We start from the raw sequence: 15,852 nt of genomic DNA, 5'->3' as shown, positions 1-15,852 counted from the left end.
AAAGTTTTCTGATTCAGTTTGTGGATGTACCTACGAGAGAAGGTGCAAAACTTGATCCAGTCTTGGGAAATAAGGCAGAACAGGTGACTGAAGTGTCAGTGGGGGAGCACTTTGGGGCCAGCAATCATAATCCTATTAGTTTTAAAATAGTGATGGAAAAGGATAGACCAGATCTAAAAGTTAATGTTCAAAATTGAAGAAAGGCCAATTTTGATGGTATTAGGCAAGAATGTTCAAAAGCTGACTGGGGGCAGGTGTTTGTAGTTAAAGAGACGGCAGGAAAGTGGGATGCCTTCAGAAATGAGATTACGAGAGTCCAGAGGCAGTATATTCCTGTTAGGGTGAAAGGAAAGGCTGGTAGGTGTAGGGAATGCTGGATGACTAAAGAAATTGAGGGTTTGGTTAAGAAAATGAATGAAGCATATGTCCGGTATAGACAGGGTAGATCGGATGAATCCTTAGAATATAAAGGTGGTAGGAGTATACTTAAGAGGAAAATCGGGAGGGCAAAAAGGGGACATGAAATAGCTTTGGCAAACAGAGTTAAGGAGAATCCAAAGGGTTTTTACAAATACATAGGGACAAAAGGGTAACTAGGAGAGAATAGGGCTCCTCAAAAATCAGGAAGGTAGCCTTTGTGTGGAGCCGCAGAAAATGGGGGAAATACTAAACAAGTATATTGCATCAGTACTGTAGAAAATGACATGCAAAATATAGAATGTAGGGAAATAGATGATAACATCTTGAAAAAATGTCCATATTACAGTGGAGCAAGTGCTGAATGCTTTGAAATGCATAACGGTGGATGAATCCCCAATACCTTATTGGGTGTTCTCTAGAGCTCTGTGGGAAGCTAGGGAAGTGTGGGCTGCGCCTCTTGCTGAAATATTTGTATCATCGATAGTCACACATGAGGTGCAGGAACACTGGAGGTTGGCAAACGTGGTGCCACTGTTTCCGAAAGGTGATGAGGACAAGCCAGGGAACTATTGACCAGTGAACCTGACGTCGGTGGTGGGCAAGTTGTTGGAGGGAATCCTGAGGGGCAGGATGTGCATGTATTTGGAAAGGCAAGGACTGATTAGGGACAGTCAACATGTCTTTGAGCATGGGCAATCGTGTCTCACAAACTTGATTGAGTTTTTTGAAGAAGCGACAAAGAGGATTGATGAGGGCAGAGCAGTAGATATGATCCATATGGACTTCAGTAAGGCGTTCGACAAGGTTCCCCATGGGAGACTGATTAGCAAGGTTAGATCTCATGGAATACAGGGAGAACTAGCCATTTTGATACAGAACTGGCTCAAAGGTAGAAGACAGAGGGTGGTGGTGGAGTGCTGTTTTTCAGACTGGAGGCCTGTGACCAGTGGAGTGCCACAAGGATCGGTGGTAGGTCCTCTACTTTTCATCATTTATATAAATGATTTGGATGTGAAAATAGGAGGTATAGTTAGTAAGTTTGTAGATGACATCAAAATTGGAGATGTAGTGGACAGCAAAGAAGGTTACCTCCGATTACAACAGAATCTTGATCAAGTGGGCCAATGGGCTGAGAAGTGGCAGATGGAGTTTAATTCTGATAAATGCGAGGTGCTGCATTTTGGGAAAGCAAATTTTAGCAGGACTTATATACTTAATGGTAAGATCCGAGGGAGTGTGCTGAACAAAGAGACCTTGGAGTGCAGGTTCATAGCTCCTTGAGGTGGAGTCTAAGGTAGATAGGATAGTGAAGAAGGCGTTTGGTATGCTTTCCTTTATTGGTCAGAGTATTGAGTACAGGAGTTGAGAGGTCATGTTGCGGCTGTACAGGATATTGATTAGACTGCTTGGAATTTCGCATGCAATTCTGGTTTCCTTCCTATCGGAAAGATGTTGTGAAACTTGAAAGGGTTCAGAAAAGATTTACAAGGATGCTGCCAGTGTTGGAGGATTTGAGCTAAAGGGAAGAGGCTGAACAGGCTGGGCTGTTTTCCCTGGAGCATCGGAGGCTGAGGGGTGACCTTATAGAGGTTTATGAAATTGAGGGCATAGATAGGGTAAATAGAAAAGCCTTTTTCCTGGGGTGGGGGAAAGAGTCCAGAACTACAGGGCATAGGTTTAGGATGAGAGGGCAAAGATTAGAAGAGAGATCTAAAGGCAGTAAGTGTATGGAATGAGCTGCCAGAGGAAGTGGTGGAGGCTGGTACAATTACAACATTTAAAAGGTGTTTGGCTGGGTATATGAATAGGAAGGGTTTGGAGGGATATGGGCCAGGTGCTGCCAGGTTGGACTAGATTGGGTTGGGATATCTGGTCGGCATGGACAACTTGGACCGAAGGGTCTGTTTCCGTGCTCTACATCTCTCTGACTCTGAGTTGCCGATGAACTCCTAAACTTGCCCTGAGTACTAACAGTCATGACCTCTCATGAAGTTGACTGCTCACTTAGGCTCATTTTCACTTTCAGCTCTCTAAAGAGGATCCATGTAGTTGCCTTCCCTCCAGTACAGCTAACAAGCATTCTTAACATGCAGATTACTTTCTCTTCTCCTTCATGTACTTGTTTCTTCAGCTCTTCAGTGACCCCAGACCTGTCCTGAATGACCTATTGGAATCTTGCAAAAAGCCCTTCCCATTTTGCTGAGCATTGACTGTTTCCACCAAGCAGCTCTTGAACCGAGTGTGCTCTGAGTGATTTGTTTCAGAGAATTCTGGCTTCAATGGTACAATTTGGTATACAGAAATAAAGGTAGTGTTGATATTTGAAAACCTTCCTTTTCCTCCCCCTCCGGCAGAATGAAATTTGATGTCTAAATGCGGTCACAGGGGGAAAAATGTTTGTGAAGTATTTTCTTAAACAATAGTTATTCATAGAATCCCTACAGTGTGGAAACAGGCAGTTTTTCTCATCAAGTCCACACTGGCTCTCCGAAAAGCAACTCACTCTCTTATCCTATTCCTTTCACCCTGTATTTCCTGTGACTAAACCCACCAGGCCTGCACATCCCTGAGGTACTATGGGCAATTTAGCATGGCCAATCCATTGAGCCTGCACACCTTTGGACTATGGGAGGAAACTCATGCAGACAAAGGAAGAATGTGCAAACTCCATACTGACAGTTGTTCAAGGGTGGAATTGAACTCCGGTCCCCGGCACTGTGAGGCAACCGTGCTAACCACTGAGCCACTGTGTCTTCCCCTCCGTTCATGAATTTAAATTAAAACCGTCATTGCTGATTGCAAATACATCAACATTTTCAGCTTTCCATCAGTTTCATAACAAAAAGCCTGGTTGTAGACCTTTCTGTTTCAGTCCTCCCTCCTATTCTATTTACTAATATAATTGGATATAATTTATCTCTTTGAGAGCCTATCATTTCATTCTTTAATTTGCTCAAGTATCTTTGTAATGCATTTTAAAAGAATTACTGTCCTAAGTTTTGAGGATAATACCATCAAAAATAACTGCTTGTTCCATAATGAGATTGAATGCCTCCTAGTTGTCATCATGCACCTCTTTAATACTGGTTTCCATGATGATTTAGTGGTAAGCTTAGTAATATTACAACAGTTCAGCTAGAGATCATAAATCCAAAAGTATTTTGATGAGGCAAAAACAAGGGTTTCTCCTAGCTTATATTCATAGGAATGCCTGGTTAAGTAAATTGAAGCTACTTCACATTACCTTTCTTTTTAACTGTTGTATCTAGAAACTTCAGATGTTTAATTGCATCTTAAGCTAGGGCCTTATTCTTTGCTAGATTGTTATAAGTAACCAATTTCCAGGAATGGATTCATATTGATAACTAACACACTCAGGAATTAAATATCTCTCCTTGCTGTTAAGGCAGAAAACCACCTCTATCATTCTGCTAACATGTATGTATTGTTGAAACGTTTTAATATGGAAGGAATTTTGTTTAATCTGAAGAGCTTCAGCTTCTTATTTACAGTTGATTCACTGGTATCTACATTTTGAGACCTAATATCATTCCTCTTCTGTAGAGAGAGAAACCATTAATATCTTGAACCAATGACCATTTCTTCAGAACTGGTCAGTGTTACATGTTATTGGCTTTGAGCAGTCCCAGTGCCAGGAACTGGAGAGGAGAATAAAGAAAGAAGGTCTGATAAAAGGTCAAGATCAAACGGTGAAGGAGATGATGCTGACACACACAGAATTTCCACCCTTGAGTGCAGTAAATCTTCCAAACTCTCTACTTGTGGAAGTTTGGTCATTGAGTATATTCCAGACAGGGATTAAATAGATTTATACATACTACATTGAGGTATGGGAGTAGCTTGGGAAAAATAGCTTGAGGCAATTGATCAGGTATGATCTAGAATAGTGGAGTAAATATGAATCATAGAACCATAAAATCCCTATGGTGTGGAAGCAGGCCATGCGGCCTATTGAGTCCACACAGAACCCCCGAAAAACATCTCACCCAGACCCATTTTTTCCCCCCCCCGCCTCCACCCATCCCTGTAACCCTGCATTTCCCATGACTAATCCACAGAGACTGCATGGCAATTTAGCGTGGTCAATCCACCCAACCTACACATAGAACATAGAACATAGAACAATACAGCGCAGTACAGGCCCTTCGGCCCTCGATGTTGCGCCGATCAAAGCCCACCTAACCTACACTAACCCACTATCCTCCATATACCTATCCAATGCCCGCTTAAATACCCATAAAGAGGGAGAGTCCACTACTGCTACTGGCAGGGCATTCCATGATCTTACGACTCGCTGAGTGAAGAACCTACCCCTAACATCAGTCCTATATCTACCCCCCCTTAATTTAAAGCTATGCCCCCTTGTAATAGCTGACTCCATACGCGGAAAAAGGTTCTCACTGTCAACCCTATCTAACCCCCTAATCATCTTGTACACCTCTATCAAATCACCCCTAAACCTTCTTTTCTCCAAAGAAAACAACCCCAAGTGCCTCAGCCTTTCCTCATAGGATCTTCCTACCATACCAGGCAACATCCTGGTAAACCTCCTCTGCACCCGTTCCAGTGCCTCCACATCCTTCCTATAGTATGGCGACCAAAACTGCACACAATATTCCAGAAGCGGCCGCACCAGAGTCTTATACAACTGCAGCATGACCTCAGGACTCCGGAACTCAATTCCTCTACCAATAAAAGCCAGTACGCCATATGCCTTCTTCACTGCACTATTTACCTGGGTGGCAACTTTCAGAGATCTGTGTACATGGACACCAAGATCCCTCTGCTCTTCCACACTACCAAGTAGTCTACCATTAGCCCAGTAATCCATCTTTTTATTACTCTTACCAAAGTGAATCACTTCACACTTAGCTACATTGAACTCCATTTGCCACCTTTCTGCCCAGCTCTGCAGCTTCTCTATATCCCGCTGTAACCTGCCATATCCTTCCTCACTGTCTACAACTCCTCCGACTTTCGTATCATCCGCAAACTTGCTCACCCAACCTTCTAACCCTTCCTCCAGGTCATTTATAAAAATGACAAACAGCAATGGTCCCAAAACAGATCCTTGCGGAACACCACTAGTGACGGCACTCCAAGATGAATCTTTGCCATCAACTACTACCCTCTGTCTTCTTCCAGAGAGCCAATTCCTAATCCAAACCTCCAACTCACCCTCAATGCCATATCTCTGTATTTTCTGCAGTAGCCTACCATGGGGGACCTTATCAAACGCCTTACTAAAATCCATATATACTACATCTACCGCTTTCCCCTCATCTACCTCCTTCGTCACCTTCTCAAAGAATTCAATAAGGTTTGTGAGGCACGACCTGCCCTTCACAAAACCATGCTGACTATCCTTGATCACATCATTCTTATCCAGATGTGCATAAATCCTATCCCTTATAATTCTCTCTAAGACTTTGCCCACAACAGAAGTGAGACTCACTGGCCTATAGTTACTAGGATTATCCCTACTCCCCTTCTTGAACATCTTTGGACTGTGGGAGGAAACCGGAGCACCCAGGTGACTGGATATCTGCCTGAGACATAATCTCTATTTCTCTGCCTATAGATGCTGCTGGGAATTTCTCACCACTTCTATCCTTTTTAAAAGTTGAGCATGTGTACTGTTTTACTGTCCTGTTGGTTGGCGGTTCTGGGGCTGGGTTTCCGATCAGGATGAGATGTGTGAAGGGAACGTTTAATGGATTGTCAGGGGGTAGAGGGAGTGTGACTATGCTCCATGGGCTATCAGGCAAAGAAGGAGATCTTGGGTCTGGGGAGGTCAGGCTAGTGGTGTGTTCTGAACATCAAGGGTGAGTGTTTGGTTCTGGCAGTGTCAGATGGGATACATAGCAGATATAAGTAGTCAGGGAAGCTGGTTTTGGGGGATTGGTTTAATAGGTAGCTAGGACTTGGAGTAGATTTTTATTTCTGTAACCTTTCCTGGTCAAGCTTAAGTCCATTAGAACCCACCAAAGTTCCTGATTTTGGGCTTTTCAGGATTTTTCAGATGCAGAGGAAATGTCTATCAAACGTTTCAATTTCCCAGGCAATTCCCACTGTCTACTTTCTCTGGAATTGTGTGTGGTTCCAACTCACTATTCCAGTCTGTGCTGCTTCAATGTCATTGGAATATTTGAGCCACTGGCCAGTTACATGTTCCATGCTGTGGATTCCCACAATTTTCAAGCTGATCTTGGCATGCCATTTTCTTCAAAATCAATTTATCATTACTGGCTTGTTCAATTCTTAACACTTGCCTCTCCATATCCAGGAAAGCTGTGTTAAAAGAGTTAGTAACCAGCAATAAACTAACTTGTTGATAAAGTTGTAAGATTTTGTCTAGAAGTTTAACCTTCCAGAAACAATTCATATCTTGGGTATTTTGTGCGTAACAGTAAAGTATGGATTGGTCTAAGAGTCATAGAGATGTACAGCATGGAAAAAGACCTTCGGTCCAACTCGTCCATGCTGACCAGATATCCCAACCCAATCTAGTCCCACCTGCCAGCACCCGGCCCATATCCCTCCAAACCCTTTCTATTCATATTCCCATCCAGATGCCTTTTAAATGCTACAGTTGTACTAGCCTCCACCACTTCCTCTGGCAGCCTATTCCACACACGTACCACCTTGTGCATGAAAACGTTGCCCATTAGGTCTCTTTTATATCTTTACCCTCTCACCCTAAACCTATGCCCTCGAGTTCTGGACTCCACCCCCCCCCCCCCCCCCCCCCCCACCACCCTAGGGGAAAAAGCATTGTCTATTTATCCTATCCACATGCCTCTTAATTTTCTAAACCTCTGTAAGGTCACCACTGAGCCTCTGACATTCCAGGGATAACAGCCCTAGTCCCCAGGGTGGCACTCAGTGGTTAACCCTGCTGCCTCAAAGCGCCAGGGACTCTGGTTCGATTCCAACCTTTGTCGACTGTGTGGAGTTTAAATGTTCTCCCTATGTCTACGTGGGTTTCCCCCAGGTGCTTCGGTCTCCTCCTACAATCCAAAGATGCGTAGGTCAGGTGAATTGGCCATGCTAAATTGCCCATAGTGCTCAGGGATGTATAGATTAGGTACATTAGTCAGGCGTAAATCTAGTGGAATGATTCTGGGTAGGTTACTCTTCAGAGTAGTTGGTGTGGACTTGTTGAGCCAAAAGGCCTGTATCCATACTGTAGGGAATCTAATCTATTCAACCTTTTCCTACAGCTCAAATCCTCCAACCCTGGCAACATCCTTGTAAATGTTTTCTGAACCCTTTCAAGTTTCACAACATCCTTCCGATAGGGAGGAAACCAGAATTACGTGCAATATTCTAACAGTGGCCTAACCCATGTCCTGTACAGTCGCAACATAACTTCCCAACACCTGTACTCAATACTCTGACCGTTAAAGGAAAGCATACCAAACATAGTCTTCACTATCCTATTTACCTGCGATTCTACTTTCCAGGAACTATGAACCTGTACTCCAAGGTGTCTCTGTTCAGCAGCAGTCCCTAAAACCTTACCATTAAATGTACATGTCCTGCTAAGATTTTTTTTCCCAAAATGCAACACATTTATCTAAATTAAACTCCATCTGCCACTTCTCAGCCCATTGGCTTATCTGATCAAGATCCCATTGTAATCCGAGGTAACCTTCTTTGCTGTCCACTACATCACCAATTTTGGTGTCATCTGCAAACTCACTAACTATAGATGTTAAGCTCACATTCAAATCATTTATATAAATGACAAAAAGTAGTGGACTCAGCACCAATGCTTGTGGAACTCCACTGGTCACAGGCCTCCAGTCTGAAAAACAACCCTCCACCACTACCCTCTGTCTTCCACCTTTGAACCAGTTCTGTATCAAAATGGCTAGTTCTCGCTGTACTCCATGAGATCTAACCTTGCTAACCAGTGTCCCACAGGGAATCTTGTTGCATACCTTACTGAAGTCCATATCGATCACATCCACCACTCTGCCCTCATCAATCCTCTGTTACTATTTCAATAAAACTCACGTGAGACATGATTTCCCACGCACAAAGCCATGTTGACTATCCGTAATTGGTCCTTGTCTTTCCAAATACTTGTACATCCTGTCCCTCAGGATTCTCTCCAACAAATTAAGCACCACTTGCTCACAGGTCTATAGTTCCCTGGCTTGTCCTTACCACTTTTCTTGAATAGTGGTACCACATTAGTCAACCTCCAGTCTTCCAGCACCTCACCTGTCACTATCGGTGATACAAATATCTCAGCAAGAGGCCCAGCAATCACTTCCCTTGCTTCCCACAGAGTTCTAGGTTACACATGATCAGGTCCTGGGGAATTATCCATTTCAAGACATCCAGCATTTCCTCCTCTGTAATATGGACATTTTTCAAGATGTCACCATCTATTTCCCTACATCCTATATCTTCCATGTCTTTTTCCACAGTAAACACTGATGCAAAATACGTTTTAGTGTCTCCCCCATCTCCTGCGGACCCACACAACGGCTGCCTTGCTGATCTTTGAGGGGCCCTTTTCTCTCCCTAATTACCCTTTTGTCCTTTATGTATTTGTAAAATCCCTTTGGATTCTCCTTAATTCTATTTTCCAAAGCTATCTCATGTCCCCTTTTTGCCCTCCTGATTTCTCCCTTAAGTATACTCCTACTGCCTTTTATGTATTCTAAGGATTCATTCGATCTATCCTTTCTACACCTGACATATGCTTCCTTTTTCTTAACTTGCCTAATACGGTCAAAATTGGCCTTTCTCCAATTTAGAACTTCAACCGGTTATAATAAATGATAATTTAAAATTTATCTTAAAAACATTTTCATGTAATTCATGCATACATCATTCTCTAAAATTGTTTTGTTATTTTGTCCGGGTATGTCATCTTTGTCTAATTTAAGTTTGACACTTCTATGGTGCTGCTGTTCTGTAAAGTTGCTTTTAACACTTCTGCCTGCAGGCTGGATTTGGATATGGCTTGCCAATCTCCCGCCTATATGCTCGTTATTTTCAAGGGGATCTCAAATTGTACTCCATGGAAGGAGTAGGCACGGACGCAGTCATCTACCTGAAGGTATCTTACAACGCCAGTAATTTTTTCATGTTTTTTTTTTAATTCGTTGTTGAAGGACACCAGAAGTCCATTGTTGCTTAGTTTTAGAGTTATTCACAAAATCAATCTTTACCAATCTATTGCTGCTAACTCTGCAATCCATCATTAGTGTCAATGAATGTCTGTTTAATCAACTTGTTTGGACGTGTTATGATACACCTACGTGGCCATCACATCCTGAGGTGGGAATTTAAATCAGACCTTCTGACCCAGAGTAGAGACTCTTCCCCTGCTCATCTAGATCCTTAAAGTGTCTCTTGACATTATTTTTATCTTTCAATCGACATTTGGACTTTGATGTTATATCTCCGATGTAAAGCTGGACTTTCTGTGCCAGAGCAAGGACAACATGACTGCACCACAAGAACTTTATATTTTATTAAACAATACACAGTTTACAAAGCAATTGACATTAATACAGAGAAACAGCAATTTTACAAGAGAGAGAAATGGCAAAGCCAGGCCCCAAACCCTACCATTCAAACAGTTTTCAGGGAAATGGGGACAAACCCCAAATCCTGAAATTAAATCAGCACCTGAGACTGCTTGGCCAGTCTGACACATAAAGTTGTAACAAGGTTTCCTTGGGTGAATCTGCAGAAGGATCATTATCGGATGGGGGTACGCCCATTCTGTTTCACCTCGTCTCGCAGGGGGTTTCAGGGCCAGCAGGAGCAGGCCCTGTAGCTGTGGTCCCTGCAACCACCCCACCAGTTGGATGCCTACCTACGCGGCTAGGAGGATACTGCCAATTACAAATCTCAGTTTGCTGAGTCCACTCCAAACGCACGCGGGCGGGCAAGTTTTACTGTCCTTCGCAGCAAAGGTCGACCCTTGGCGGGTTGCGAACTCTGTGCCATCGTCTTGTCAGCAGTGCTGACCAGTCTGTGATAGACAAAGGGAGCCACATCAGGTCTGGTCCTAAAGCATCACTTTTTATTTGGGCAATTATCCAGAGTGTTCCACCTGTGGATGCTTCACCTTAATTGTACAATCATGACAAAGAATTTAGGTATGGGATGTGACCAGTATTTTCTATATTCAGAATGCTTGCACCAAGTTCAGCCTGGAGTTTTACAAACTTTATTCTTGTAAGAAATTTATATTTGCCTTCCCCATTCTGGACAGTTCCTGTCTATGGAACCATGTTTTGATGGAGTCAGTGCATTTAACAAAATACATTTGGATGCGAGCCATCTGTCAGTTTGCAGATGACACCAAAATTGGAGGTGTAATGGACAGTGAAGAGGGTTACATCAGATTACAACAGGATCTGGGCAGATGGACCAATGGGCTGAGAAGTGGCAGAAGGAGTTTAATTCGGATAAATGCGAGGTGCTGCATTTTGGGAAAGCAAATCTTAGCAGGATTTCTACACTTAATGGCTGAAAAAAGAGACCATGGAGTGCAGATTCATAGCTCCTTGAAAGTGAAGTCGCAGGTAGATAGGATAGTGAAGAAGGCGTTTGGTCTGCTTTCCTTTATTGGTCAGAGCATTGAATACAGGAGTTGGGAGGTCATGTTGCAGCTGTACAGGACATTGGTTAGGCGACTGTTGGAATATTGCGTGCAATTCTGGTCTCCTTCCTATCGGAAAGATGTTGTGAAACTTGAAAGGGTTCAGAAAGGATTTACAAGGATGTTACCAGGGTTGGAGGATCTGAGCTACAGGGAGAGGCTGAACAGGCTGGGGCTGTTTTCCCTGGAGTGTCGGAGGCTGTGGGGCGACCTTATAGAGGTTTACAAAATTGAGGGGCGTTGCCAGGATAAGTAGGCAGTCTTTTCCCTGGGGTCGGGGAGTCCAGAACTGGAGGGCATAGGTTTCGGGTGGGAGGGGAAAGATATAAAAGAGACCTAAGGGGCAACGTTTTCATGCAGAGGGTGGTACATGTATGGAATGAGCTGCCAGAGGAAGTCGTGGAGGCTGGTACAATGCAACATTTAAGAGGCATTTGGATGGGTATATGAATAGGAAGGGTTTGGAGGGATATGGGCCGGGTGCTGGCAGGTTGGACTAGATTGGGTTGGGATATCTGGTCAGCATGGACAGGTTGGGCTGAAGGGTCTGTTTCCATGCTGTACATCTCTAAGACTCTATGACAAGGAGCAACTTAGGAGAGGAGGAATATTGAAAGGAAATAAAATTTGTTTTTGGTTACTGTATTTTCTTTGAATCAAATCATATTCATTAATGCACAGCAACTTTCCTGCCACTGACACCAAATTTAATTTGGTGTCCTGTTTCATTCTGACCTAAAGCAGTAACAGAGAATTGTTAACAATGAATACATTTCTACTCCAAGTGCTCCTGATTGCCACACATACTGCTTCCTCAGCATCTTGCTCCCTCACTCTCCAAGTGACTGTAATTCTTCCTTTCCCTGACCCTCTGACTTAAGCCTCTTTCTCCACCCCTCTTCATTAAGTCTCTGTCTTGTGACCTCCATTGTCTTGCATGCTTTGATCACGTTGACTTGTGCCTGTCACCACTCACCTATCACCACTCCCAACCCTCTGATTTCAGGCAGTTTACTTCATCCACCCGCTACTTAGCCCCCAGTACTTTGACTTGAGGCAGCTGACTTACCAATCTTTCCATCTCCACCCAAAGCCAAACCCCAGTTTTGTGACCTTGTACCGTCCACCTATTGCCAATTTCCCCTGACCCATAACCCTTCAACTTGAGATGACTTACTTCAACCATCCCCCACCACCCTCTGACTTTCAGTCTCTACTCATGCTTGACCTTCCCTCTTATAACTACTTCTTCCCACAAGTCAAGCAACCTTCCAATTTGTGTCCTCCCTCACCTGCATTGTTGCTGTACTTCCTTCTACCTGACTCATTCTTTCACTGCTTCCCTGTACTGAATTTGCTTTACTGTCCAAGATACAAATCCGATGCCCATGTTCTGAGGCTACACAAGTGAGAATGCCATTAATGCAGAAGTGCCAAGTCTGGCATTTTGCAATCCATTTTTTTTTTCAGAAGTGCCCCTGCTTGCTGCTTTCCATTCTTCGGAATTCTTATAGTAAGTAAGGAGTCTGTTGATGAACAGCTAGAGGTACGAGGATCGACTTCAACACTCATTTTTAAATTAAGTTTATATTACAACAGCCCTTGCCACATGCTTCTGCACTATCAGGATGCAAGGGTACAGCCCCAAGAACGATGAATGAACTTCAAAATATGATGAAGTTGAACATAGTATTTGAAAGAGAAACTATGATTCTAGATTTAAATAAAATGGATTTCAATAGAATGAGACAGTAAATCCACAGTAAATTGGATAAATCTGCTGATGGATAAAATAGTTGTGTGATCAAAAGGCATTTAATGGAATTCAGGACAAGTTTATTATCCTGAATGAGCTTTACTTGCCACAAAAGAAGCAAGGATAAGTAAAGTGGTAAGCGACAATGTTAAAGCAAAAGATTAAGCTCTTAAAACATGTAAAAAAGTAATAAAATTAATTTTTAGAATTCCTGAATAGAATTTGAGAACACTTAAAAGGGTTGATGTTTAGTTGTCTTTGCAAACTAGATGGGTGAGGTTGCACATATGAAATTAAACAGCAGATCTACCATTATTTGACTGCAGGTTGGCAGAGGCCCAAGGGGCTAAATGGCCTGTTTTTGGTTTTCAAATTTTTGTGCAATCACTGACCGAAGGCTAATTTCTTCTTTAAAAATGTACTGCATTGTTGTCTACTTACACATTTATTCTTCAAATATTTTTCTGTTCATATAGGCTTTGTCAAGTGAGTCATTTGAACGACTTCCTGTTTTTAACAAATCAGCTTGGCGGCATTACCAGACCACTCCAGAAGCAGATGATTGGAGCAATCCTAGCAGTGAACCAAGGGATGCTTCCAAGTACAAAGCCAACCGGTAGTCCTGCTCTAACCTCAACCTTGAAGACCAGTGTTCTGTGTACACCATATAAACTAAGCTATATGTGTTTATAACCTTGGAACCATCAAGAACATGTGGCGAGTACATAATTCTTCTATTGATTATTGAAGCTTCTTTAGTAAGATGTGGAACACATACAAGGTTAATGGAAAAAGCTTGTAATTCAAATGCGGTTTTGCACTTTAGACTGTACTAGCCTTTTTTCTAAAAAGTGTTACATGGATGTTTTAGCCTCTATAGTTCTATAATATTTTATTAAAATACTCAACTGCTGAGTGCTGAAGGAACCTCTGCAGCTGAACAATGATTCTACGGAGCAGCGCTTGAAATCAAGCTTTTTAAAATGGTCAGCATTATTTGTCAAAGGTATGTAGGAACGTCTGAGTTATTTTAATCTACAAAAAGGTGTTGGGAATTTCATACAATTTTAAACAGCTTTATTTTTCTGGTCAACTGAGGGTTTGCTTTTAATCCTGTTAAAATCTGCTTAAATTTGACTCCCATTGTTCAAAATTAACAGTAAATTTGCAAAAATATAAGGACTCCACACATCTTCCACTATTAGGAAATAAGAAATCTTAAGAAATGAGAAATCTAAAGAAATGTGAATCAGGAAGGATTTCACTTTTTGGAACTAGTGCAAAATCTGGTCTAGATTGCGGTTCTGAATTTATTTTCAAGTTGCAAAAGGATTCTTAGTAATTGGTTTATTCAGTGACAATCCACTTTCAGTTGGAAAGTGAAAGTTGGAAAGTTCAGGGGTGAAATTGCCTAGAGTAAAATTGGTCAGGCCTACTTGATAGCTTGGAGGGAGCTTTTGATTTGCATCATTCAAGACTGTTGCTATTAACAGCTCAAAAATAAAATGATCCTTTCTGAAATAATTTTCCTTAAATTAAAAATTTAGAGACTATTGGTTTTAGCAGGAGAGTATCAGATTGCTTATTTTGCACTCCACCTGGATATCAGTTTGATCAGCTAAAAGCAAATTTGGGGAGCATGTGTAAACGAGTGTTCAGTTCACGACTACTAGTTTTCCACTCTGCCACAGTTGAAAGTTACTCCCACGAGAGAATTTCTAGCAGATCAATGAGGTTGCATTTTCTAAATGAAAAGAGATTTGATGTAATAGATAAGAGACATTGGGTGGACTGTGGGTGGAGAAGTGTGTAAATCAGGTTAATACCAATAGGGCAAGATTAACCTCCTATTCTAGCTGATATAGGCTCAGATCATGTCTCTTCACCTTCCCCACAGTAAAGATGCACAATTCTTTTCTGTGGTTTGATGAATAATTGCCAAAGATCTACTTTTTGTCAGGGATCTCATGAAGAAGGACATCAGTTGGAATTTGTTCAGTCTCATTCTCTAGGAAATGAATATGTCAGCCCAGTCTGGATTGCAACAGGCTAGACTGTCAATTGCATGCTCACAAGTGCTGTGTTTTGAATGATTTATTTATATAGTATTCACCAGCTGAAAGAACAAAATGTCTGAACAAGATGTTAATCACAGTTGGTGTGGGTGGGTGGTGTTCTTTATGTTTTGGCTAATAAAAGTATTTATTTCCCATTACAAATATACTTGATGTTCATATGCTACTAGAGTTGTAATGTGTCAGTAACAAAACAAAATCATATTTGTAAGTACTGATAGTTTCTTTCTTACTTTGCATTACTATTGCACAATTTTTAAGCTATTAAAACATATGTCATGAAGTGATAGTTATAAAGTGGATTATCTGTCAGAATACATAGGCACAATTGTTGATGCAAATAAACTTGGTCCCAACTGACCTTCAGCTTGGCCAAAATGTGTTAAGGAAGTGAAACTGACTACAAGCCAAAACTTGGAGAAGGACTCGTCTAAGCCTTCCGATTCACAAAAGAGCTGTTCTTTTTGTCTCTTCACCATAGATGTTTGGAGTTGGATCATGTCAACACTGAAGGTATTCCTTGTGTATAAAGATGATTGGCATTTCAAAATACATGCAAGGCACTTGATTTGTGGATTTTCATAGAATGTAATCCTGAAAAGGTTAATATAAATCTTGATCTTTTACAACGAAACCACAATGTGACTGACTTATTCAAGATAAAACAGTGGTTTTAATGTTTGCCAAAGTGACATCTTTACTGATAGTTGTTCTATAATACAGAACAAGGATTACTGAAAAAGGATACATCTTGTTGAAACTGTTTATCTTGCACTCATCAAGACAAATCACAAGAAATACTGAGGTAAAAGGAAAACAACATTTGTGCTATATGAAATGAGAGTGCTGACTGGTTGGCATGTGGCATTTGATACATGCATTACTGTATAGACTGCTCTAGTTAATGATGATTGTCTGTTTACTATCAGCCTGTTTAAATTTTA

At 41.8% G+C, this 15,852-nt stretch overlaps 1 protein-coding gene across 2 annotated transcripts in view; it reads left to right on the top strand.

The window, feature by feature from the left end:
• Positions 1-15,542, top strand: part of LOC140486214 (pyruvate dehydrogenase (acetyl-transferring) kinase isozyme 3, mitochondrial) — a 71,752-nt gene extending 56,210 nt beyond the window's left edge. For both annotated transcript variants that reach the window (XM_072585041.1, XM_072585040.1), the window contains 2 exons: positions 9,407-9,520; positions 13,310-15,542. In XM_072585041.1, the coding sequence (XP_072441142.1) occupies positions 9,407-9,520; positions 13,310-13,453 (258 nt within the window). In that variant the 3' untranslated portion in view covers positions 13,454-15,542. The remainder of the gene's footprint in view (positions 1-9,406; positions 9,521-13,309) is intronic.
• Positions 15,543-15,852: the final 310 nt, after the last annotated feature.

Source organism: Chiloscyllium punctatum, chromosome 15, assembly GCF_047496795.1.
Source record: "Chiloscyllium punctatum isolate Juve2018m chromosome 15, sChiPun1.3, whole genome shotgun sequence".
Taxonomy (NCBI): Eukaryota; Metazoa; Chordata; class Chondrichthyes; order Orectolobiformes; family Hemiscylliidae; genus Chiloscyllium; species Chiloscyllium punctatum.
Note: the sequence above shows the minus strand (reverse complement) of the source record. Positions and strands in the feature narration are given on the sequence as shown.